At 42.5% G+C, this 24,713-nt stretch overlaps 1 protein-coding gene across 7 annotated transcripts in view; it reads left to right on the top strand.

Annotated features, from left to right (window-relative positions):
- Nucleotides 1-23,417, top strand: part of LOC110523196 (rab-like protein 6) — a 36,862-nt gene extending 13,445 nt beyond the window's left edge. For all 7 annotated transcript variants that reach the window (XM_090233727.1, XM_090233726.1, XM_036976783.2 and 4 more), the window contains 8 exons: nt 7,263-7,366; nt 7,656-8,128; nt 11,423-11,558; nt 13,699-13,902; nt 16,552-16,810; nt 19,430-19,565; nt 19,722-19,780; nt 19,864-23,417. In XM_090233727.1, coding sequence (XP_090089853.1) covers nt 7,263-7,366; nt 7,656-8,128; nt 11,423-11,558; nt 13,699-13,902; nt 16,552-16,810; nt 19,430-19,565; nt 19,722-19,780; nt 19,864-20,037 — 1,545 coding nt within the window. In that variant the 3' untranslated portion in view covers nt 20,038-23,417. The remainder of the gene's footprint in view (nt 1-7,262; nt 7,367-7,655; nt 8,129-11,422; nt 11,559-13,698; nt 13,903-16,551; nt 16,811-19,429; nt 19,566-19,721; nt 19,781-19,863) is intronic.
- Nucleotides 23,418-24,713: the final 1,296 nt, after the last annotated feature.

Genomic DNA, 24,713 nt, shown 5'->3' with positions numbered 1-24,713 from the left:
ATAACACATTAGATCTGGTAAAAGATAATACAAAGAAAAAAAACGTGTTTTTTGTACCATCATCTTTTAAATGGAAGAGAAAGGCCATAATGTATTATTCCAGCCTAGGTGCAATTTTGATTTTGGCCGCAGTGTATGTGCAAAGTCTTAGACTGATCCAATGAACCATTGCATTTCTGTTAAAAAATTTGTGTCAAGACTGCCCAAATGTGCCTAATTGGTTTATTAATAACTTCAAGTTCATAACTGTGCACTCTCCTCAAACAATAGCATGGTATTCGTTCACTGTAATAGCTACTGTAAATTGAACAGTGCAGTTAGCTTAAATTCTTGTTAATCTTTCTGCCAATATCAGATATGTCTATGTCCTGGGTTACTTACAACCTCATGCTAATTGCATTAGCCTACATTAGCTCAACCGTCCCGAGGGGGACCCACCAATCCTGTATAGGTTTTAATGGTTTACGGATAGGTGAAGGGAAGGGTTGTCTAATCTTAGACCTACAACTTCTACCTCGAGCTTCCTTCAGATGCAGTTTAGTCAAAACAAAATGTCCACCATCAAGGCCCAATTGGTCATATATGGCATCCCCTCTAACCATGAGCCCTCTTTCTATTCATGATTACTTCATCAATGAGTAACACAAGGATAGAGAAGCCAATACTCTTTTTAAGTGAATGATGAACTACCACCCCAGTACAATGTCAGAGATGATCAGACTATTTTAGACATGGCTTCGGTGTTGTGCATCGATGTCTTGAGAGTAGGGTATAAATATGCAGCACACACTGGCTCGCTATAAGGTTCAACACTGTAACTTTACTCTTACGAACACTGCCCTGTCCACGGTTGGTGTTAAAAATTTACAGAGTCATTGTTCATTCAGTGGTGTTACATTATTCAAGGCGAAAATGACACGGGGCACGGAGTCCTGTATCCTCTTCTCTTCTGTCGTTTGAATTTTGGTGCAAGATACATGCGTATGTGCAAGATACATACGTTATACACTGTCCAATGAAATGCTCACTTGCAGGTTCCTTCTCGACAATGCAACAACAATAAGAAATAATATAGGAATACGATCATGAAGTTAACAGCTCAGTAGAATAGAATAAAATGTTTAGCATAAGTATAGTACAGGAAGGTACAATTTAGTATAGATATGGACCAACTTTTCCTGATTACCTGACGTCTTTAGCTTTCCCCCCCTTTCTTGTTCTTTCTGAAATGTATGGTTGAACACCTGGGCTGAATCTCATGAATGTTTCAGTGTAGGGTAGTATGGCTTCTCACCTCCCTTCTTCACAGATCTATTTCTCCGTAAGTTCAGAGGGAGGTGAAACAAATTAGAGACTGGAGTGGAGGATGAGGGGAGGAGGGGATCAGAGAGAAAAGGGAGGAGTGGAGGATGAGGGGAGGAGGGGATCAGAGAGAAAAGGGAGGAGTGGAGGATGAGGGGAGGAGGGGATCAGAGAGAAAAGGGAGGAGTGGAGGATGAGGGGAGGAGGGGATCAGAGAGAAAAGGGAGGAGTGGAGGATGAGGGAGGAGGGGATCAGAGAGAAAAGGGAGGAGTGGAGAATGAGGGGAGGAGGGGATCAGAGAGAAAAGGGAGGAGTGGAGGATGAGGGGAGGAGGGGATCAGAGAGAAAAGGGAGGAGTGGAGGATGAGGGAGGAGGGGATCAGAGAGAAAAGGGAGGAGTGGAGGATGAAAGGATAAGAGGGTGGAAGGGAAAAGTTGCCTCTTGACTTTTGAAAAACTCAGATAATTGCCTATACTAGCGTAGAACAACGCTACATCTTACCGTTACCGGAAGAACCAGATTTTGCATGGAAATAAAAGGTTGTTCCAATATTTATGATGATGTATGACAAATGAGGACCCTAGAATGTGACATTGGCATACTACAGATCTCAAATCAAATCAAATCAAATTTTATTTGTCACATACACATGGTTAGCAGATGTTAATGCGAGTGTAGCGAAATGCTTGTGCTTCTAGTTCCGACAATGCAGTAATAACAAGTAATCTAACTAGCAATTCCAAAACTACTGTCTTGTACACAGTGTAAGGGGATAAAGAATATGTACATAAGGATATATGAATGAGTGATGGTACAGAGCAGCATAGGCAAGATACAGTAGATGGTATCGAGTACAGTATGTACAAATGAGATGAGTATGTAAACAAAGTGGCATAGTTTAAAGTGGCTAGTGATACATGTATTACATAAGGATACAGTCGATGATATAGAGTACAGTATATACGTATGCATATGAGATGAATAATGTAGGGTAAGTAACATTATATAAGGTAGCATTGTTTAAAGTGGCTAGTGATATATTTACATCATTTCCCATCAATTCCCATTATTAAAGTGGCTCATGTGGCTTAAAGATCTCATGTATACATCAGAAGAGGAGATTTCACAGTTGTTTCAGGACTTTCTATCTTTCTCTCAAGGGATTGAATTTCTCGACTGCTAACTACAGATATAGGCCTAGCTCAGGCTTCGGCATGTGAAACCCTTGACTGCTAACTACAGATATAGGCCTAGCTCAGGCGTCGGGCATGTGAAACCCTTGACTGCTAACTACAGATATAGGCCTAGCTCAGGCGTCGGCATGTGAAACCCTTGACTGCTAACTACAGATATAGGCCTAGCTCAGGCGTCGGCATGTGAAACCCTTGACTGCTAACTACAGATATAGGCCTAGCTCAGGCGTCGGCATGTGAAACCCTTGACTGCTAACTACAGATATAGGCCTAGCTCAGGCGTCGGCATGTGAAACCCTTGACTGCGAACTACAGATATAGGCCTAGCTCAGGCGTCGGCATGTGAAACCCTTGACTGCTAACTACAGATATAGGCCTAGCTCAGGCGTCGGCATGTGAAACCCTTGACTGCTAACTACAGATATAGGCCTAGCTCAGGCGTCGGCATGTGAAACCCTTGACTGCTAACTACAGATATAGGCCTAGCTCAGGCGTCGGCATGTGAAACCCTTGACTGCTAACTACAGATATAGGCCTAGCTCAGGCGTCGGCATGTGAAACCCTTGACTGCTAACTACAGATATAGGCCTAGCTCAGGCGTCGGCATGTGAAACCCTTGACTGCTAACTACAGATATAGGCCTAGCTCAGGCGTCGGAATGTGAAACCCTTGACTGCTAACTACAGATATAGGCCTAGCTCAGGCGTCGGAATGTGAAACCCTTCTGGATGGAAACTCTTAAGAGCTTGAGTGCCTCTGCTTCATTTCCCACATAACAACACATCCCCGATACGTGCCATGTCCCACGACAGTGGTTTGAGGTTTTGCTCACATGAAAGCCTTTCAGTGTTTTCCACAAGTAACCTGGAGTAGCCAGCCTTAATAGAAAATGTAGCCAGCCAAGCCTCCCTGGGCTTGTCCTCTTGGGTTCGGAAACTTTTACTGAACGACCTACATTTTGGTTGTTTCTTGTACATTCTAATGCCTTGATTCCATCAGAAATACACAGCTAAATGAATATACCTTCCAAATTGGAAAAAGTAGTTGTGGTATTATGTAGAAGGACATGACTTTACAATTAATATGGATGAAAATGGATGAATTCAGTGTATTGTTAGTGGTTTTGCATATTGTCTAGGCTTATATGATCAGGATTATTTTCTAAGTAAAATAATATTAAACATTTTTGAACATTTAACCTGTCTTCTCTTGAGATTAAGGTCTTATTTACATGTTTACTGCAAGATTGAATTGCCACAATGGTGTTGGTTCTTGCCACAATGGTGTTGGTTCCTGCCACAGTGGTGTTGGTTCTTGCCACAGTCGTGTTGGTTCTTGCCACAGTGGTGTTGGTTCCTGCCACAGTGGTGTTGGTTCTTGCCACAGTGGTGTTGGTTCTTGCCACAGTGGTGTTGGTTCTTGCCACAGTGGTGTTGGTTCTTGCCACAGTGGTGTTGGTTCTTGCCACAGTGGTGTTGGTTCTTGCCACAGTGGTGTTGGTTCCTGCCACAGTGGTGTTGGTTCCTGCCACAGTGGTGTTGGTTCTTGCCACAGTGGTGTTGGTTCTTGCCACAGTGGTGTTGGTTCTTGCCACAGTGGTGTTGGTTCTTGCCACAGTGGTGTTGGTTCTTGCCACAGTGGTGTTGGTTCTTGCCACAGTGGTGTTGGTTCTTGCCACAGTGAAATGTGGCTGCTATATGAAACACACAAAAGAAAATAGATGAAAGTGCCGGAAAACAGAAATATGACCAAGTGGATTTTAGAAGGAGCACAAAGAAATGTAGGTGCACAATGAAAGTATTTGAGGAAGAGTGTTTTTGTGATAAGAAATGACTAAAAGTCAATGAATTAAAGGTTTTTGGGGAGTGTTCAATGCTCAATAAAATACAATGTATTCTAAAATATTTCAATCACTTGGGTGAGACAACATGTTTAAGGGGCGGGCGGGCCTTTGCCGTGGTAGAGGTAGGATTCCCATGTTTGTCTGAGAGATGAGGTTCTCTGACATCCCTTTACTAGTAGCAGGCACTGTTGCTGCGCGTGAGGTGGGATATATATTATTATATATATATTATATATTATTATAATTTTTTATTTTTTATTCACCTTTATCCAGTTAAGCTAGTTGAGAACAAGTTCTCATTTACAACTGCGACCTGGCCAAGATAAAGCAAAGTAGTGAGACACAAACAACAACACAGAGTTACACATGGAATAAACAAAACGTACAGTCAATAACACAATAGGGAAAAAAAGAAAGTCTATATACAGTGTGTGCAAATGGCTTGAGGAGGTAAGGCAATAATTAGGCCATAGTAGCGAAGTAATTACAATTTAGCGAATTAACACTGGAGTGATGGATGAGCAGATGGTTATGTGCAAGTAGAAATGCTGGTGTGCAAAAGAGCAGAAAATTAAATAAAAACAATATGGGAATGAGGTAGATTGGTTGGGCTATTTACAGATGTGCTATGTACAGCTGCAGCGATCGGTTAGCAGCTCAGATAGATGATGTTTAAAATTAGTGAGGGAAATATAAGTCTCCAGCTTCAGCGATTTTTGCAATTCGTTCCAGTCATTGGCAGCAGAGAACTGGAAGGAAAGGTGGCCGAAGTAGGTGTTGGCTTTGAGGATGACCAGTGAGATATACCTACTGGAGCGCGTGCTACAGGTGGGTGTTGTTATCGTGACCAGTGAGCCTCAGCTCAGGCGGAGCTTTACCTAGCATAGACTTATAGATGACCTGGAGCCAATGGGTCGAGCGACGAATATGTAGAGAGGGCCAGCCGACTAGAACATACAGGTCGCAGTTGTGGGTGGTATAAGGGGCTTTGGTGACAAAACGGATGGCACTGTGATAGACTGCATCCAGTTTGCTGAGTAGAGTATTGGAAGCTATTTTCTAAATGACATCGCCGAAGTCGAGGATCGGTAGAATGGTTAGTTTTACGAGGGTATGTTTGGCGGCGTGAGTGAAGGAGGCTTTGTTGCGAAATAGGAAGACGATTCTAGATTTAATTTTGGATTGGAGATGTTTAAGATGAGTCTGGAAGGAGAGTTTACAGTCTAGCCAGACACCTAGGTATTTGTAAGAATATGTGGAATATAACATGTCAGGACCATACAGAGTAGTGATGCTAGTCGGGCGGGCGGGTGCGGGCAGCGAACGGTTGAAAAGCATGCATTTGGTTTTACTTGTATTTAAGAGCAGTTGGAGGCCACGGAAGGAGTGTTGTATGTCATTGAAGCTCGTTTGGAGGTTAGTTAACACAGTGTCCAAAGAAGGGTCAGATGTATACAGAATGGTGTCGTCTACGTAGAGGTGGATCAGGGAATCACCCGCCGCAGAGCGACATCGTTGATATATACAGAGAAAAGAGTCGGCTTGAGAATTGAACCCTGTGGCACCCCCATAGAGACTTCCAGAGGTCCGGACAACAGCCCCTCGATTTGACACACTGAACTCTGTCTGAGAAGTAATTGGTGAATCAGGCGAGGCAGTCATTTGAGAAAGCAAGGCTATTGAGTCTGCCGATAAGAATGCGGTGATTGACAGAGTTGAAAGCCTTGGCCAGGTCGATGAACACGGCTGCACAGTAATGTCTCTTATCGATGGCGGTTATGATGTTGTTTAGAACCTTGAGCGTGGCTGAGGTGCACCCATGACCAGCTCGGAAACCGGATATGGGACTATACGTAGTTCTTTACATAGAAATAAGAAATAATTCTTATTTCTACAGTTATGTGTGTGATTTAACTACAACCTATGAAACAAAATGACAGAATTGTGTGTGGTCATTCTTACATTTTTCAGGTCGCACACATCTATTTTTAGGCGCATATTCAAGTAAAGTAAACCACAACGCGATTGACTGCAACCAACCACAGCGCACACAAATCACGCAGGCCACAGGTACCGGGAGGCAGGACAGACAGCAGACTGTCAAACCAGCAGTGTTTCCCTGTCATCACTCGCTTTGTGACTGACAGGCACCTGTTCTATCAATAGATCGCTAGAAGAGGACTTGTCTGAATTTTTTTGACTAGCGAATTGATAAGTAGCCTAGTTAAAGCTGCAATATGTACATAGAAATATGAGTTATAGATCTGTCATTCTTATTGAAAGTCTAAGAAGCGGTAGATCTGTTATTCTATGTCCGCCTTTTCTATGCTTCCCGGTCTTACTTTCGGTTTTGTATACTAGCTTCAAACGGTTGAAAATACAATATTTTTTGTTCTGGAAAATATATTTCACAGCGGTTTAGATGGTACAATGATTCTCTACACTATACTTGCTTATTTTGGCACTAACACAGAAATTAGGTGAACTAGTAGAATTTTAGCAACCGGGAAATAGCGGAGCGATATCTGCATAGTGCACCTTTTAATTTAAGTGGATAAAGTAGGCGCTAGTGGAAAACACAGGAGATCTAGTTGATGCGTCCAGAATGCTTGCTGCATTTTATCAAATTGCCTGGGCCAAATGAATGACTATAATTATATGACATTTGCATCATTATTTTGTGCTTTGTAGGATAATAAAGTCAACAGTACATGCACATAAACCTTCTTCAGGCCTCATGCAATTAAAACCAATATTTATTTAGTTTCTTCAGGTGTGCTCTAGCAGGGCTGGATCAAAAACCTGCAGACCAGGTAGGAGGGTTGGCCACCTCTCTGCTAAACCGTTGGTTTTGTGGTGTCCACTGTCCACAGCTAGCCTTGACTGATAGACTTGCCTCTATCTCGTTCTCTTTCTCTGCAGAGGGAGACCCTGCTGAGACAACTGGAGACCAACCAGCTGGACATAGACGCTACTCTGGAGGAACTCAATGTTCAGCAGGAGACTGAGGACCAGAACTATGGCATGTGCGTATTTGCTAACATGCAGGCAGGCTTACACACACACACACACACACACACACACACACACACAGAGAGAGGAAGAGAGAAAAACGTTGAACACACAGACAAACACAGATGCCAATAACCCATCTGTTTCTCGCGATCAGCTACTGCAAATGTATAAGAGCATTATAAAGGTTAATATGATCATTAAAATCACTGTATATTTCCTTGTAAATACTTTGTAAACAAAATGTTGATTTAAATTATATGTTATTATTCATGATCAAATCTGCTGTTTTGACCTCTCCAGTTTCCTGGAGATGATGGAAGCCAGAAACAAAGCTGGCTTCAGCTCCCCGGGGGGCCCTTCCAACGGCCAGAGCCCCTCCTCAGGCTCCCAGTCCCCCATCGTCCCGCAGAGCGGGCCCTCTACTCCTGGGGCCTGTCCCAGCCCCTGCACCCCCCAGCAACCCCCTCTCCCACCCCAGCCCCTAACTATATCCAACCCTATCCCCAGGTCAGTTCAGGGTCCCCCCTCCTACACCAACCCTAACCTTAACCCCTGTCCCCCTCTCCAGAACACTGCACTCCCTAGGGGTCCAGGTTACCCACAGCAGCCCCCGGCCCCCCAGCCGCTGCCCCCAACCCCTCAGGGGCTCCACCATGGGGGAACCACACCTGTCCTGACCCCCCAGTCACCAAGTGTCACCCAGGCCCCCCCTGCCCAGAAGAGAGGCTTCATGTCGCGCCTCTTTGGATCAGCCACCTCTGAGGCTCCTGCTGGTGAGTGTTGGAACCACACTGAACAATGATATAAACGCAACATGCAACAATTTCAAAGATTTTCCAGAGTTACAGTTCATATCAGGAAATCAGCCAATTAAAATAAATAAATTAGGCTCTAATCTATGGATTTCACATGACTTGGCCAAGGTTTCCATCATCAAGCTAGGTTTCCATCCATCATCAAGCTAGGTTTCCATCCATTATCAAGCTAGGTTTCCATCCATCATCAAGCTAGGTTTCCATCATCAAGCTAGGTTTCCATCATCAAGCTAGGTTTCCATCATCAAGCTAGGTTTCCATCACCAAGCTAGGTATCCATCATCAAGCTAGGTTTCCATCATCAAGCTAGGTATCCATCATCAAGCTAGGTTTCCATCATCAAGCTAGGTTTCCATCACCAAGCTAGGTATCCATCATCAAGCTAGGTTTCCATCATCAAGCTAGGTATCCATCATCAAGCTAGGTTTCCATCATCAAGCTAGGTTTCCATCATCAAGCTAGGTTTCCATCACCAAGCTAGGTATCCATCACCAAGCTAGGTATCCATCATCAAGCTAGGTTTCCATCATCAAGCTAGGTTTCCATCCATCATCAAGCTAGGTTTCCATCCATCATCAAGCTAGGTATCCATCATCAAGCTAGGTATCCATCATCAAGCTAGGTTTCCAACCATCATCAAGCTAGGTTTCCATCCATCATCAAGCTAGGTTTCCATCCATCATCAAGCTAGGTTTCCAACATCAAGCTAGGTATCCATCATCAAGCTAGGTTTCCATCATCAAGCTAGGTTTCCATCCATCATCAAGCTAGGTTTCCATCATCAAGCTAGGTATCCATCATCAAGCTAGGTATCCATCATCAAGCTAGGTATCCATCATCAAGCTAGGTATCCATCATCAAGCTAGGTATCCATCATCAAGCTAGGTATCCATCATCAAGCTAGGTTTCCATCATCAAGCTAGGTATCCATCATCAAGCTAGGTATCCATCATCAAGCTAGGTTTCCATCATCAAGCTAGGTTTCCATCATCAAGCTAGGTTTCCATCACCAAGCTAGGTATCCATCATCAAGCTAGGTATCCATCATCAAGCTAGGTTTCCATCATCAAGCTAGGTTTCCATCATCAAGCTAGGTTTCCATCATCAAGCTAGGTTTCCATCATCAAGCTAGGTTTCCATCATCAAGCTAGGTATCCATCATCAAGCTAGGTTTCCAACATCAAGCTAGGTTTCCAACATCAAGCTAGGTTTCCATCATCAAGCTAGGTTTCCATCATCAAGCTAGGTATCCATCATCAAGCTAGGTATCCATCATCAAGCTAGGTTTCCATCATCAAGCTAGGTTTCCATCATCAAGCTAGGTATCCATCATCAAGCTAGGTATCCATCATCAAGCTAGGTTTCCAACATCAAGCTAGGTTTCCATCATCAAGCTAGGTTTCCATCATCAAGCTAGGTTTCCATCATCATGCTAGGTTTCCATCATCAAGCTAGGTATCCATCATTTAGCTAGGTTTCCATCACTACCTAGGTTTCCATCACTACCTAGGTTTCCATCACTAGCTAGGTTTCCATCACTAGCTAGGTTTCCATCCAATTGGTTACAGATTTTAATGTGAATATTCTAAAATCCACTTAAAAACTATTTGAGCATTTTCCTACCAGAGATATTTCTTATTGCGTATAAACGGCTGTGCGTGATGACGTAGTGCACATAAAAATAACTTTTAAATTCCCATGTAACGAATAACATTTTTAAATTAAGTTAAATGGGTTTCCATTGCATTTTCAACTCTAATGATGGTTTTGTCACAAATGTGTTGTGTTATATAGCGAATGTGCCCTCCCTGGTATTGGCATGTGCTCTTTAGCCAACAGTTCACAGATACAGTGCGGGTATATGCTGGCCTCACGTGCGCATGGGAAATAGGAAACTGGGACCTAGGAAGTGGTAATTCCTGCATGATTTGTGTTCAAGTGATTTTGAAGTCGGAACAATCCTTCAACCAAAATGATTTTACCTAGCTTGATACGCTTGCAAACATTGCTTGTAATAAAGTTAGTTAGCTTGCTTAACATTGACAATATGGTTTGAATAGCTACATTATCCATATTGACAAGGTTGTAATTATAAAACATTTACTTGTTTAAAACTTCTAGTTGAGAAGGTCAGTGGTGAAACGTCACAACTCGGGCAACAACATTTTCTCTGAGTTTCCCACTTGTAATTACGACTTGGAGGGTCATTAAAGTGACATTTCCAACTGGGTACTAGGAGCTTCAGATAACTTCGATAGCATGTGAATGTGGCAGTAGCCGACCTACTTGATGAGATTATTATAGACAAAAGAGCGATATTAGTGGGAGAGGAATTGAGCATTTCTGGCACAGTTCATATTACAGACACAAGAACATCCCACCATGTCTAGCATAATTTCTTTTGTCGACATTTGAAAAGTTTACCGGGAAAAAACGTGCCCTTTCCATCAGGCCTGTTGTGTACTTCACTCGCATAAAAAGGTTGGAGTGTAACCTGGTTAATGTCTATAAACTCAAAATAGCAACCAGTCTACTAATGAATAATGCCTACCAAAGGTAAGAGGAAGCCATTTCAGAAGTGATCACTTCGTCATAATGTGATTGAATCAACAGTCATACACATTAACTGGCGTGAAATCCTTTGGGATAGAGGAGGATCTTTTTGATTTCCATTTTGGTTTATTAATTGAAAATGACATGCTTGAAATAACGTGGCAGCTGCACGAGGCAGCAGCACGAGGCAGCAGCACGAGGCAGCAGCACGAGGCAGCAGCACGAGGCAGGCAGCTAGAGGCAGGCAGCTAGAGGCAGGCAGCTAGAGACAGGCAGCTAGAGACAGGCAGCTAGAGACAGGCAGCTAGAGACAGGCAGCTAGAGACAGCAGAAAGATGGTTTTCCATTGAATTCTCATTCACATCACAAACTAGCACTATGCCAATCAAGCGCAGAAAACAAATACTGTTTGAAGCCAGGTCTGGTATCCGTACCACCCATTATCATCACCACCATGTTGAGGCGGTAGGTAGCCCAGTGGTTAGAGCATTGAACTAGTAACTGAAAGGTTGCAAGATTGAATCCCCAAGCTGACAAGGTAAAAAAAATCTGCCGTTCTGCCCCTGAACAAGGCAGTTAACCCACTGTTTCTAGGCCGTCATTGAAAATAAGAATGTGTTCTTAGCTGACTTGCCTAGTTAAAAAAAGGTTAAAATAAATAAAATGTTCATCCTTCCTCTCCCACTCTTCTCTCCTCAGATGGCACAGACGAGAAGGTGCGGAATGTGGATGACTTTGTTCCCGATGTGGGCACGGCCCGTAGCTTCCCGGAGGAGGGGGCTGCTGCCAAAGCCAAGGAGAAAGCTGGAAGAGCAGGCAACATGGACAGTGACAGGTAGGTCCTCACTCCCTAATCATCTCCATGATCTTCTATGACCCATGTCCAGGCTTGTGGCTTTGGATAGGTATACAAGTAAGTGTGGAAATAAGGACTTTTTCAATATTTGGACTACTTTGATAGGCTGGCCAATCCTTCACCTGGAGAGCAACTGGAACAAGATCAAACACTCCCTGTGTACTAGAACACGTTTCTAATGATCATTGTGTAGTGAAGAAGATCTACCGTTGCTGTGCAGTTCAGACACCCACAGTCAATATGTTCTTCAATATAGTGGAGGTGAATGTATTTCAGCTCTATCTTAAAGGGGCATTTCAAACATGTTCATCCTCTCTAGCACATCTCTAGCACCAACCCAGCTTCAACATATGTGAAAAAAGATAGAGGAAGATAATGGTTGCGTCATGTGATTTTTAACCAATTATGAGTAGGCTTTGCCTATCAAGACATTTTCCTTTAATGTGCTTGGTGGGAGGAGGATGAGGGGAGGAGATGTCGCGGAGGAAAGGGGTGAGGGGTGAGGGGAGGAGACGTTGCGGAGGAAAGGGGTGAGGGGTGAGGTTTTTGTTTCCGTCAGGTCTCCTCTGCTCAGAATCTAGGTCATTCATCACTCATTTCCTAGAGAGAGAGAGAGAGAGAGAGAGAGAGAGGGAGGGGTGAGAGAGAAGGCACTTTATTTTATTGGATAAGGCTTAAAGGAGCGATCTGCAGTTGCTACGTCCATTTTTTGGACAGAAATTGTTATCTGTATCTATTCATTCTTGAAGAGTATTACCTTATGAATGCCTCATCACTTCCCATCAGAACCCAAAATGTAAGCTTGTTTTCCTCCAATGGTTGTAAACAAAGTAATTGTAAACAAACACTGTATAGCTTCAATACATGGTTAAAATGATCATTTTGATGGTCAGTTCTTGCATGCATAGCTCTTTCTATGAATTTGAGTGTGGTTACATTTCTCTAGCCCCATCCCTTAGCTTTTGTCGGGAAAAGTTCTTTGTTAATGTACATCTAAACTGCGGATTTCCCCTTAATACAGTCTTACGTTATAGAAATATGAAAAATCGGTCAGATTCCTGCGTTGTATAATGAAGGGAATCAACTTGAGCTTGAATTTGAAGGAGAGGATTGTCCTACAAGGGCCGTTTGCTATTTTGGAAAATGAGAAATGAGGCTTGAAGTGCTTTGATGTTAGAAGATTAACTTAAAATGATGAAGTTAAAAGGAGAAGTGGAGAGTGGATGTGAGACACACACACACACACACACACGATAGCTTAGTGCTAATAATAAACAACTCTCTTTCACTGAATCAGTCTTCAGGGCTGACTTTTTGAACTGTCATTCTGGTTAAGATTTGAATGGAGCGTAGCATCAGATTATCAAGTAAGTGTGTAGATAATGGCAAAATAAGTTATTGTTAATGTAATGACTTTTCGATAACATCCCAGTAGGCTATAACTGGATGATGTAATAATATATGAACAGATAATGCAATAATGTTCAAATCAAATGTATTTGTCACATTCACATGGTTAGCAGATGTTATTTGTCACATTCACATGGTTAGCAGATGTTATTGGTCACATTCACATGGTTAGCAGATGTTAATGCGAGTGTAGCGAAATGCTTGTGATTTAGTCACTGTTCATTTCATTAACTGTAAGTAAAACGATAGTAGTGGGGCTCCTGTAGTTGAACCTTTTGTCCTAGCGCAGCTGAAATACTGACATTAGCAACGTTACAGACGTTAACCATGTTATAAGCCTACATGTTATCCAGCTCATGTGCTACATTTCTTAACATAATTCTAACAGAAGGTTTAAAGCACAATTCTACAGGTGTCACAAACAACATTAATACAACTTTTTTGTTGTTTGTTAAATGGTTAGAACATCAGACTAAACAAGAGGAGCTTCAAAGTCCTGCATTTGGAAATACATTTAAAACGGTGTGACTTTTCCTGCAGGTGTTGCTTAATGGGGTATCATTACTCAGACGCATACTGATTTTAAAAAATTATAATCATTTAAAGTATTTTTTGTGTTGCTTGGCCCATCATATTGCTCAAATGTGTTGGTTATTCTTACATCAGGACATCAGAACTTACCACGTCTCTCTCTGTCCATGTTTTACAGTGACGGTGAGGGCCGAGGGGGGAACCCCATGGTGTCAGGGTTCCAGGACGATTTTGCCCCAGATGAGCTGTGCCAGTCTGTGCCCAAATCTGTGCCCAAGGCAGCCACCGTCCCCAGCATGGGCATCACCCTGACCAGCGATGAAGAAGATGAGGGGACGAAGGCACTTAACGTCATCCAGGACGGTGGATCGGACAGAAGGAGGTATGGGTGGGAAGAGAACTTGAATTGCATAACCTCAGGTTTTTCCTTAAGATGCTAGTATTATACAGTAGGTAGATAGAGATTGATGTAGTTATTGGTCAATAGAGATTGATGTAGTTATTGGTCAATAGAGATTGATGTAGTCATTGGTCAATAGAGATTGGGTGGTAGAGATTGATGTAGTCATTGGTCAATAGAGATTGGGTGGTAGAGATTGATGTAGTCATTGATCGGTAGAGATTGATGTAGTCATTGGGCGATAGAGATTGGTGTAGTTATTGGTCAATAGAGATTGATGTAGTCATTGGGCGATAGAGATTGGGTGGTAGAGATTGATGTAGTCATTGGTCGGTAGAGATTGATGTAGTCATTGGTCAATAGAGATTGATGTAGTCATTGGGCGATAGAGATTGATGTAGTCATTGGGCGGTAGAGATTGATGTAGTCATTGGTCAATAGAGATTGGGTGGTAGAGATTGATGTAGTCATTGGGCGGTAGAGATTGATGTAGTCATTGGGCTATAGAGATTGATGTAGTCATTGGGCGACAGAGATTGATGTAGTCATTGGGCGGTAGAGATTGATGTAGTCATTGGTCAATAGAGATTGGGCGGTAGAGATTGATGTAGTCATTGGGCGGTAGAGATTGATGTAGTCATTGGGCTATAGAGATTGATGTAGTCATTGGGCGGTAGAGATTGATGTAGTCATTGGGCGACAGAGATTGATGTAGTCATTGGGCGATAGAGATTGGTGTAGTCATTGGGCGATAGAGATTGATGTAGTCATTGGGCGATAGAGATTGATGTAGTCATTGGGCTATAGAGATTGATGTAGTCATTGGGCGATAGAGATTGATGTAGTCATTGGTCAATAGAGATTGGGTGGTAGAGATTGATGTAGTCATTGGGCGGTAGAGATTGATGTAGTCATTGGGCGGTAGAGATTGATGTAGTCATTGGTCAATAGAGATTGGGTGGTAGAGATTGATGTAGTCATTGGGCGGTAGAGATTGATGTAGTCATTGGGCGGTAGAGATTGATGTAGTCATTAGTCAATAGAGATTGGGTGGTAGAGATTGATGTAGTCATTGGGCGGTAGAGATTGATGTAGTCATTGGGCGGTAGAGATTGATGTAGTCATTGGGCGGTAAAGATTGATGTAGTCATTGGGCGATAGAGATTGATGTAGTCATTGGACGGTAGAGATTGATGTAGTCATTGGGCGGTAGAGATTGATGTAGTCATTGGGCGATAGAGATTGATGTAGTCATTGGGCGATAGAGATTGATGTAGTCATTGGGCGGTAGAGATTGATGTAGTCATTGGGCGATAGAGATTGATGTAGTCATTGGGCGGTAGAGATTGATGTAGTCATTGGGCGATAGAGATTGATGTAGTCATTGGGCGATAGAGATTGATGTAGTCATTGGGCGGTAGAGATTGATGTAGTCATTGGTCAATAGAGATTGGGTGGTAGAGATTGATGTAGTCATTGGGCGGTAGAGATTGATGTAGTCATTGGGCTATAGAGATTGATGTAGCCATTGGGCGACAGAGATTGATGTAGTCATTGGGCGGTAGAGATTGATGTAGTCATTGGTCAATAGAGATTGGGCGGTAGAGATTGATGTAGTCATTGGGCGGTAGAGATTGATGTAGTCATTGGGCGGTAGAGATTGATGTAGTCATTGGGCTATAGAGATTGATGTAGTCATTGGGCGACAGAGATTGATGTAGTCATTGGGCGATAGAGATTGGTGTAGTCATTGGGCGATAGAGATTGATGTAGTCATTGGGCGATAGAGATTGATGTAGTCATTGGGCTATAGAGATTGATGTAGTCATTGGGCGACAGAGATTGATGTAGTCATTGGGCGATAGAGATTGGTGTAGTCATTGGGCGATAGAGATTGATGTAGTCATTGGGCGGTAGAGATTGATGTAGTCATTGGGCGATAGAGATTGATGTAGTCATTGGGCGATAGAGATTGATGTAGTCATTGGGCGATAGAGATTGATGTAGTCATTGGGCGATAGAGATTGATGTAGTCATTGGGCGATAGAGATTGATGTAGTCATTGGGCGGTAGAGATTGATGTAGTCATTGGGCGATAGAGATTGATGTAGTCATTGGGCCATTTTTACATCAGCAGTTGTCACAAAGTGCATATACAGAAACCCAGCCTAAAACACCTAAAAAACCCAAAGAGCAAGCAATGCAGATGTAGAAGCACAGTGGGTAGGAAAAACTCAGGAACCTATGAAGAAACCTAGAACCAGGCTCTGAGGGGTGGCCAGTCCTCTTCTGGCTGTGCCGGGTGGAGATTATAAAGGTACAAGGCCATTAAGGCCAGATTGTTCTTCAAGATATTCAAACGTTCATAGATGACCAGCAGAGTCAAATAAGAATCAGTGGTTATAGAGGTTGCAACAGGTCAGCACCTCAGGAGTAAATTTCAGTTGGTTTTTCATAGCCGAGCATTCAGATGTTGAGACAGCAAGTACAGTAGAGCGAGGAGGAAATTGAGAGAGAGAGAAACCGCATGTCTGGGACAAGGTAGCATGTCTGGTGAACAGGTCAGGGTTCATTTATTGATGTTATCATGCATCTTTTCATATTTAGATCTCTGTTGTGCTTTCTGATCAGATCCTCCAACGCTTTGAAGACTCTCAACAAGACCGGAGAAGCCAAGAAACCAGCGGGCTTAAAGATGTCGTCCGAGCCCGTCTCATTCCTGAACCCGACCCTAGCCCCGGTGCAGTCCATGCAGGCAGGCAAGAAGAAGGGAGGGGATGAATCCTCCCACTCAGACCAAGAAGCTCCAGGGGACGATCAGATGCTCTCCTTCGTCATGGATGAACCAGACTATGAGGACGAGGAGTTTGAGAAGCCCAAGAAAAAGAAGGTGCCGTTACAGTAGACTGCTCTGTTACAGTAGACTGCTCTGTTACAGTAGACTGCTCTGTTACAGTAGACTGCTCCGTTACAGTAGACTGCTCTGTGCTCCGTTACAGTAGTCTGCTCTGTTACAGTAGACTGCTCTGTGCTCTGTTACAGTAGACTGCTCTGTTACAGTAGACTGCTCTGTTACAGTAGACTGCTCTGTGCTCTGTTACAGTAGTCTGCTCTGTTACAGTAGACTGCTCTGTTACAGTAGACTGCTCTGTTACAGTAGACTGCTCTGTGCTCTGTTACAGTAGACTGCTCTGTGCTCTGTTACAGTAGACTGCTCTGTTACAGTAGACTGCTCTGTTACAGTAGACTGCTCTGTGCTCTGTTACAGTAGACTGCTCTGTGCTCTGTTACAGTAGACTGCTCTGTTACAGTAGACTGCTCTGTGCTCTGTTACAGTAGACTGCTCTGTTACAGTAGACTGCTCTGTTACAGTAGACTGCTCTGTGCTCTGTTACAGTAGACTGCTCTGTGCTCTGTTACAGTAGACTGCTCTGTTACAGTAGACTGCTCTGTTACAGTAGACTGCTCTGTTACAGTGGACTGCTCTGTTACAGTGGACTGCTCTGTTACAGTAGACTGCTCTGTTACAGTAGACTGCTCTGTGCTCTGTTACAGTAGACTGCTCTGTTACAGTAGACTGCTCTGTGCTCTGTTACAGTAGACTGCTCTGTGCTTTGTTACAGTAGACTGCTCTGTTACAGTAGACTGCTCTGTTACAGTAGACTGCTCTGTGCTCTGTTACAGTAGACTGCTCTGTGCTCTGTTACAGAAGACTGCTCAGTTACAGTAGACTGCTCTGTGCTCTGTTACAGTAGACTGCTCTGTTACAGTAGACTGCTCTGTTACAGTAGACTGCTCTGTTACAGTAGACTGCTCTGTGCTCTGTTACAGTAGACTGCTCTGTTACAGTAGACTGCTCTGTTACAGTAGCTGCTCTGTGCTCTGTTACAGTAGACTGCTCTGTGCTCTGTTACAGTAGACTGCTCTGTGCTCTGTTACAGTAGACTGCTCTGTTACAGTAGACTGCTCTGTTACAGTAGACTGCTCTGTTACAGTAGACTGCTCTGTGCTCTGTTACAGTAGACTGCTCTGTGCTCTGTTACAGTAGACTGCTCTGTGCTCTGTTACAGTAGACTGCTCTGTTACAGTAGACTGCTCTGTGGTCTGTTACAGTAGACTGCTCTGTTACAGTAGACTGCTCTGTGCTTTGTTACAGTAGACTGCTCTGTTACAGTAGACTGCTCTGTGCTCTGTTACAGTAGACTGCTCTGTTACAGTAGACTGCTCTGTGCTCTGTTACAGTAGACTGCTCTGTTACAGTAGACTGCTCTGTGCTTTGTTACAGTAGACTGCTCAATCCTCGCATCCCCTTCTATTGGGTTGATTTGAAATGTAGAAGAAGGTGTCCATTACTTTCCAGACACAGGGCCTTCTGTTCTCGTTGACTGGTTTCTCATATATGTGATAGTGGTAGGTAGAGATGTGGTTTTTCTATAGTGGTCACGTTTACATGCACAGTAATAATTGGATATTAAACTGATTATAGTAGGCAGATTATGCAATAGTCAGTAAACACCTTACTCTCGTTATTTTAATGGGCGTAAGATCGATTTAAACTCCTGGTTTTCCAAGTAATCTTTTTTGAGTTATTAGGATATGTAAACACCTTAATAGGCGTCTCAACTGTGTGTTTGATCTGTGCTTTCATCTCCTCATTGAGGAACGAGCCTTTCTCTTTAGTGCAAGTGTATGTGTCTTAGAAGTGGTTTTCACATACAAACTATATGTCTGAACTCAGAATCAAATATGTTTCCCAACAATAACACAGTCACTGTGGTAGAACCTTTATTTCCATTGGTGATTTCCTGCATTTATCAGCGTGCCATCAACTAACCTGATTTCAGATGTGTCCATGTAAACAGGATTATTAGGAAAAAATTATTCTTCTTGCATAGCATGTAAACATTTTAATCAAACTATTATATTAATCTGATTATCCACAATAATCACATGATTGTGTGCATGTAGCCATACTCAGTGATTGACAGAATGAGAACTTTGAATTTATTTTACAGTAGTTAGACCTATGGGTGGCAGCCTTTCTCAACCTAGTCCTCAGGGCCCATATATTTGGCTGGGTTTAGAAATGCTGATTTAGACTGAATGTGAAATAGAAAAGGTCCATCTATTGTAACAACCTCTTTCTCCTACTTTCTCTGTCACCTTCTTCCTGTCTTTGTCCCCTACTCATTCTCTATCGCGCTCCTCTTCTTCCTGTCTTTGTCCCCTACTCATTCTCTGTCGCGCTCCCCTCCCTTCCTGTCTTTCCATCTGTCTTTGTCCCCTACTCATTCTCTGTCGCGCTCCCCTCCCTTCCTGTCTTTCCATCTGTCTTTGTCCCCTACTCATTCTCTATCGCGCTCCCCTCCCTTCCTGTCTTTCCATCTGTCTTTGTCCCCTACTCATTCTCTATCGCGCTCCCCTCCCTTCCTGTCTTTCCATCTGTCTTTGTCCCCTACTCATTCTCTATCGCGCTCCCCTCCCTTCCTGTCTCCCCTTTACCAAGCAGCCTTCGGCTGTACTGGAGGACCTGAAGCTGGTCCAGCCCTCTGTCCTCCCCATCAAGAGCGACGACCTGGACCTGTTTGGACTGGGATTCCAGGATGTGGCGCCCAAGAGCAAGGAAAGCAGTGAGGACCAAGATGGTGAGCAAGGTTCCGAAGCAAAGTCATTGGAAATCATTGGAGTCATGATCACTCTTCTGGACTAGTGTGTCTGTGTGTTTTATACTTTCACAGTTTGGGTATATGTATTGGTAAAACAATTCAGAGTTGTCTTAATTTTGCTAACTTGTCTTGCAGACCGAGAAAGTAGATCCTCAACAAAGGACAAGAAGAAGAAGAAGAAGAAAAGCAAGGAGGTAAGAAAGGAGATGAGTCATCTTTACACCCTGTTTGTCATCCTCAGCCAATAGTAACCATGGGACACGTCTGCTCCTTGCAGGAGGACGACAAAAGCAGCAAGAAACGACACAAACAGAAGAAAAAGGAGGAGTCAGGCAGCGGGGACGAGAAAGAGAAGAAAAAGAAGAAGTCAAAGTCGACCAAGAAAGCCGGAGGCGTGGTTGACGACCTGGAGTCTTTTCTCGCCGGAGACGTAGACTACGAGGAGATGTAGAATATCCCCCCCCCCAGCATCCAATCAGGACTACGTTCTACTTCAGCATTCTAGGGTCAGGATGTAGCCATGAAGACGAGAGAATGCGTCGACTGACTGGCTGAGTGATCGAAGACTGCATATCTCATTGGGTGATTGTTATTCCCCACTTCCTGACGTTGTGGGGCCTCTACAGTGGTTAGATTTTGATCATTTGTGATTGACATTGACGTTGTTTGTTTTGCTTACCCTTTTACTGTACATGCAACACTACCGTCATACAACAACACTACTGCAAAACTGTAGCTGGTATATCCAGGTTTTGAGTTTACGCTCAAGAGGACAAAACCACCATTACTGTGATGTTTCCACGGTCGAATACACTTGGGTACACTCACTGCAATGTCTTTGCTATTCCATTTGTCTTTCTCCATTGGGACTGCTTTCTGGGAAAGTCTTTAGAACTGACCCTAGTACGGAGTTGTGACTATTTCTATTTGGGAGCGCTCTCCTTTACACTGACCAGTGTTCAGGAGTCGGGGGACGTGTGTGCATTCATTATGAATTATGTTGAACATTGCTTCAGCAGCGATATAAATGTTATTTATGTTTATCTGGTGTTGGCTTTTCGAACTACGACTATGTCTAGGTACAGTAGGAGTTTGTGAGTGTTTACTAAACAAGACATTTTGGGAGTTTCTCTGAACTAATTCAGCAAATTTCACTGTGCATGATCATTTTGTTTTGGTTTGATGTCAATGCCTTAAGGAAAGCTTTACTTTAACACTGGAAAGGGTTACTTTAACACTGGAAAGGGTTACTTTAACACTGGAAAGGGTTACTTTAACACTGGAAAGGGTTACTTTAACACTGGAAAGGGTTAATTTAACACTGGAAAGGGTTAATTTAACACTGGAAAGGGTTACTTTAACACTGGAAAGGGTTACTTTAACACTGGAAAGGGTTACTTTAACACTGGAAAGTGGCGATATGAATGCCTTTTAGTAGTAGAGATCTGATTGTTCAATGATGAGGTCATTCTGGCAAAACACAATGCAAGGGAAGCCAAGATACAATGTTTTTTTCCCAACCTGCTGTTCTGTTAAGTCATGTTGTTTTTACTATGGGGCAGTTGTACAATGTCATTTGACGTTTTTTTCTCATTTCTTCCGTTAACCAAATGATGTGTTTCTTGAAGACATGTTTTAATATTTTATTTTACACTAGTTTGCTTGGATCCTATTTCTTGATGTTGCTGAGCACCATGTGGGATGGTTTTGCTGTGTTGAGTGATATCTCATAGCCCTTACTGAACTTGTTTACTTTACTGTAGGGGAGTGTGGAAGTCTGCTAGTCAGTCATAACTACACACTACTATCTATCTACACTCCGATCCAGGGGATGTTTACAACAAAGTACATGGCCTTAAGCTATTCATTCCACCTTAAGTCCCCTTAGAAAGAATTGACAAAATATCAGGAATGTATTTAGATATCATACAAGTATGCATTGTTACCATTCCATATTTATTTTGAAATATTAAGAAAATATTTTTGGACATTAAACAAATCCCATGTTAATATATCCATTATAGAAAAGTATATGCACAAATATTTATTCATTAATTTGTACTGCATATTTCTCTGTGTGTTTTTACCTTGCTCCTCTCTGTTGTCTCTAAAATAGGTATTTTGGACTGTCTTTAAAAGAGACACTACATATCCAATTCCACCCAGCCATCTAGGTGCCGTGACTGCAGTTTACTGCTAGTTAGGTATCCTTACCACTGCCTCACTGTATATCATCAGGGAGAACATGCAACATTTCCAGACTGTGTATCGGAACCTACTGTACATCAATAGAACTCTTACTTACATCAATAGAACTGTTTCACCAATAGAACTGTTTTACCAATAGAACTGTTTCACCAATAGAACTGTTTCATCAATAGAACTGTTTCATCAATAGAACTGTTCCATCAATAGAACTGTTTCATCAATAGAACTGTTTCATCAATAGAACTGTTTCATCAATAGAACTGTTTCATCAACAGAACTGTTCCATCAATAGAACTCTTACTTACATCAATAGAACTGTTTCATCAATAGAACTGTTCCATCAATAGAACTCTTACTTTCATCAATAGAACTGTTTCATCAATAGAACTGTTCCATCAATAGAACTCTTACTTCCATCAATAGAACTGTCCCAAGAGACGGCTCTGCGAGCGTTTGTTGAATCAGGTAGACCTCTAGCTCTGTCTTTCCCTGACCGCTCATATATCCTTGGTTCTCTCTGGTTGAAGGCGGTATACTCTGGGGACACCGGGGTCCCCTCAGACCTTATCCCCTCTTCTGGCTTAGTCCTCTTTCTCACCCAAGGGAGTGATGCCATTTTTTGCTGTAGCCTAACCCTCCCAGCTGGCTTGACGGGAGGGAACCCAATGTGGCGAGGTGGACTCCCAGGCTGACCATGGGGTCATCCTCAGTGTTTCCCCCTCATGCAGCTGTCTGCCTGTCAGGCTAGCTGCTAGGCCAGGGCACCCACCCCTACCGCTCACTATGGAGCAAATCCTAACTTCCTCTCCAGTCGAATAATGTCAGTTGGTGTCCTGTTGACATTAACGCATGACTAAGTGAACATTTTGCTTAAGTGGAAGTTAGGAGTCACCCCTATGAAAGTAAAATCCCAGGCGAGCCATGTCAACTCGTCAAATAGTCCCTGTGCATGAGCGTCACTGTGAGAAACAACAACACACCTGGCTGTACCACTGTAGAATTAGAATTTGTAGAACAGACATTGTTAGTGCATACATTATGGAGGAATAGTGTCTTTTCTAGGCATTCTAATTCTGTGTTTATGTAATATAACCCAGTCCTACTCAGACCTGTTTTGTTTTTTGGTGGTTGATTTTGTTTCATTGAATTATTCTGCTTTTTGTTCAATGATGTGTGAAGGAATTTGTTTTGATTCATGTAGATCAAACCAATGCAACTTTTTGTTTACTGCTTTTTCTGTGGTATGATGTCTTCTGGGTAAAGTTCAAACAGGAACCATCCAAATCATGCAAACTGCCAGTGAAATGTGGCAACAAGCGAACTTGAGATTGCTGTTACCTCTTGGTTACATCTTCCAAAAAATTCCACCTTGATTTGTAAATGTAATATCCGTTGTGCATTGTCTTCATCTTGCTCCCTGCATATTGTCTTTGTTTAGGTAGTTGTGTGTATAGTTGATTGAACTGTTGGTTGAATTTGGTCTGTTTATGTGTATGCATCTGAATATATTGAGAGATGGTGGGCAACTGGGGGGGGAAGAGATTATTTTGACATTCCTCTTATGCATCTAAGTGATAAAATTGTCTAATAAATGCAAAAATACTTTCATTTTTTGCCACAAAATGTCATGAATTGGCATGTTTGTAATGACCAGAGTTATTTTCTAAACCTTTATTTTACAGTACGTAGTCTGTTTTATCACCAGACTATAATGGAACAATCAGCTGAAATACAGAAACAGATATAGCAGTTGTAAGACCTATGTAACAACAGTTGTAAATACAGTCCATTTATTTTTGTGACACCTAAATGTAAAGTGGGATATCTTTTCAAATAGAACAATAATTGTTTTGTTTTTTTTTCTGCTCTCCAGAAGCCGTGCTTCGGGTTTCAGGTCTAAAATATCGACATTCATTCAGATGACCAAAACATTACACTTACACACATTGTCATACCGTTGAAGGGACAGTTCAGTAGAATGTTTCTATACCGGCCCTTTTTTTGTATCCATTGCTCCTAAAAGGTATGTTTTCTCTGTAGCCACTGGGGGGCAGTGTGATAAAATAGATGAATGTTTCTAAACTGGCCCTTTTTTTGTATCCATTGCTCCTAAAAGGTATGTTTTCTCTGTAGCCACTGGGGGGCAGTGTGATAAAATAGATGAATGTTTCGACAGGTCGTTCACCTCAAGGCCCAGTGTGTGAAATACACGGGTGCATTAGGTTCTATAGAGCACTGGATTTCATAAGCGCCAAAGTGCAGTGAGATGAATATACTAACTCTCAATGACAAATTACTCGCATTAAAGACAATGTAACTTTCCAACTTTTTTGCAGGTCAAGTGAAGAGACCAGTTGGTTTGATAATTGGTAGTTCTGATATCTATACATGTACTGTGTGTCCATGTATTGCTCATTGAGGAATTGCTTTGCCTATGAAGGTTTTCAGTTGTTTTTCTGTGAAGCTCATAGGACGTGTTACTTAGCAACAGGGTTGGGGTCAATTCCATTTCAATTCCAGTCAATTCAGAAAGTAAGCCAAATTCCAAATCCAAACTTTCCTTATTGAAATGCATTGAAAATAATTGGAATTTCCATGTACTTCCTGAATTGACTGGAATTGACCTCAACCCTGCTTTGCACCACTTCACAGCAAAACTCCATTATTTTCTGTCAACATATTGTTGCAGTATTATCTCCAGCCAGTATGGTCAATCACACGGGACTAACATTGCATTGCAATTCATTCTTATAAGTGTACGGCTTTCATGCAAACCTCTGAAATCCATTCTCTGTTATTCTAAGATGATTTGTTGATATCATCTGCAGTGAAGTGAACTAGATGAACGGTATGCTTGTCCCAGGCGATATGCTGCGAAGAATATATGGTGCATAAAGCCATACAATATAAAATGTCATT

This window comes from Oncorhynchus mykiss, chromosome 5, assembly GCF_057628025.1.
Source record: "Oncorhynchus mykiss isolate SJ-2025 chromosome 5, ASM5762802v1, whole genome shotgun sequence".
NCBI classification, from domain to species: Eukaryota; Metazoa; Chordata; class Actinopteri; order Salmoniformes; family Salmonidae; genus Oncorhynchus; species Oncorhynchus mykiss.
The sequence above is the reverse complement of the archived record's forward strand: the minus strand, read 5'-3'. Positions and strand labels throughout refer to the sequence as shown.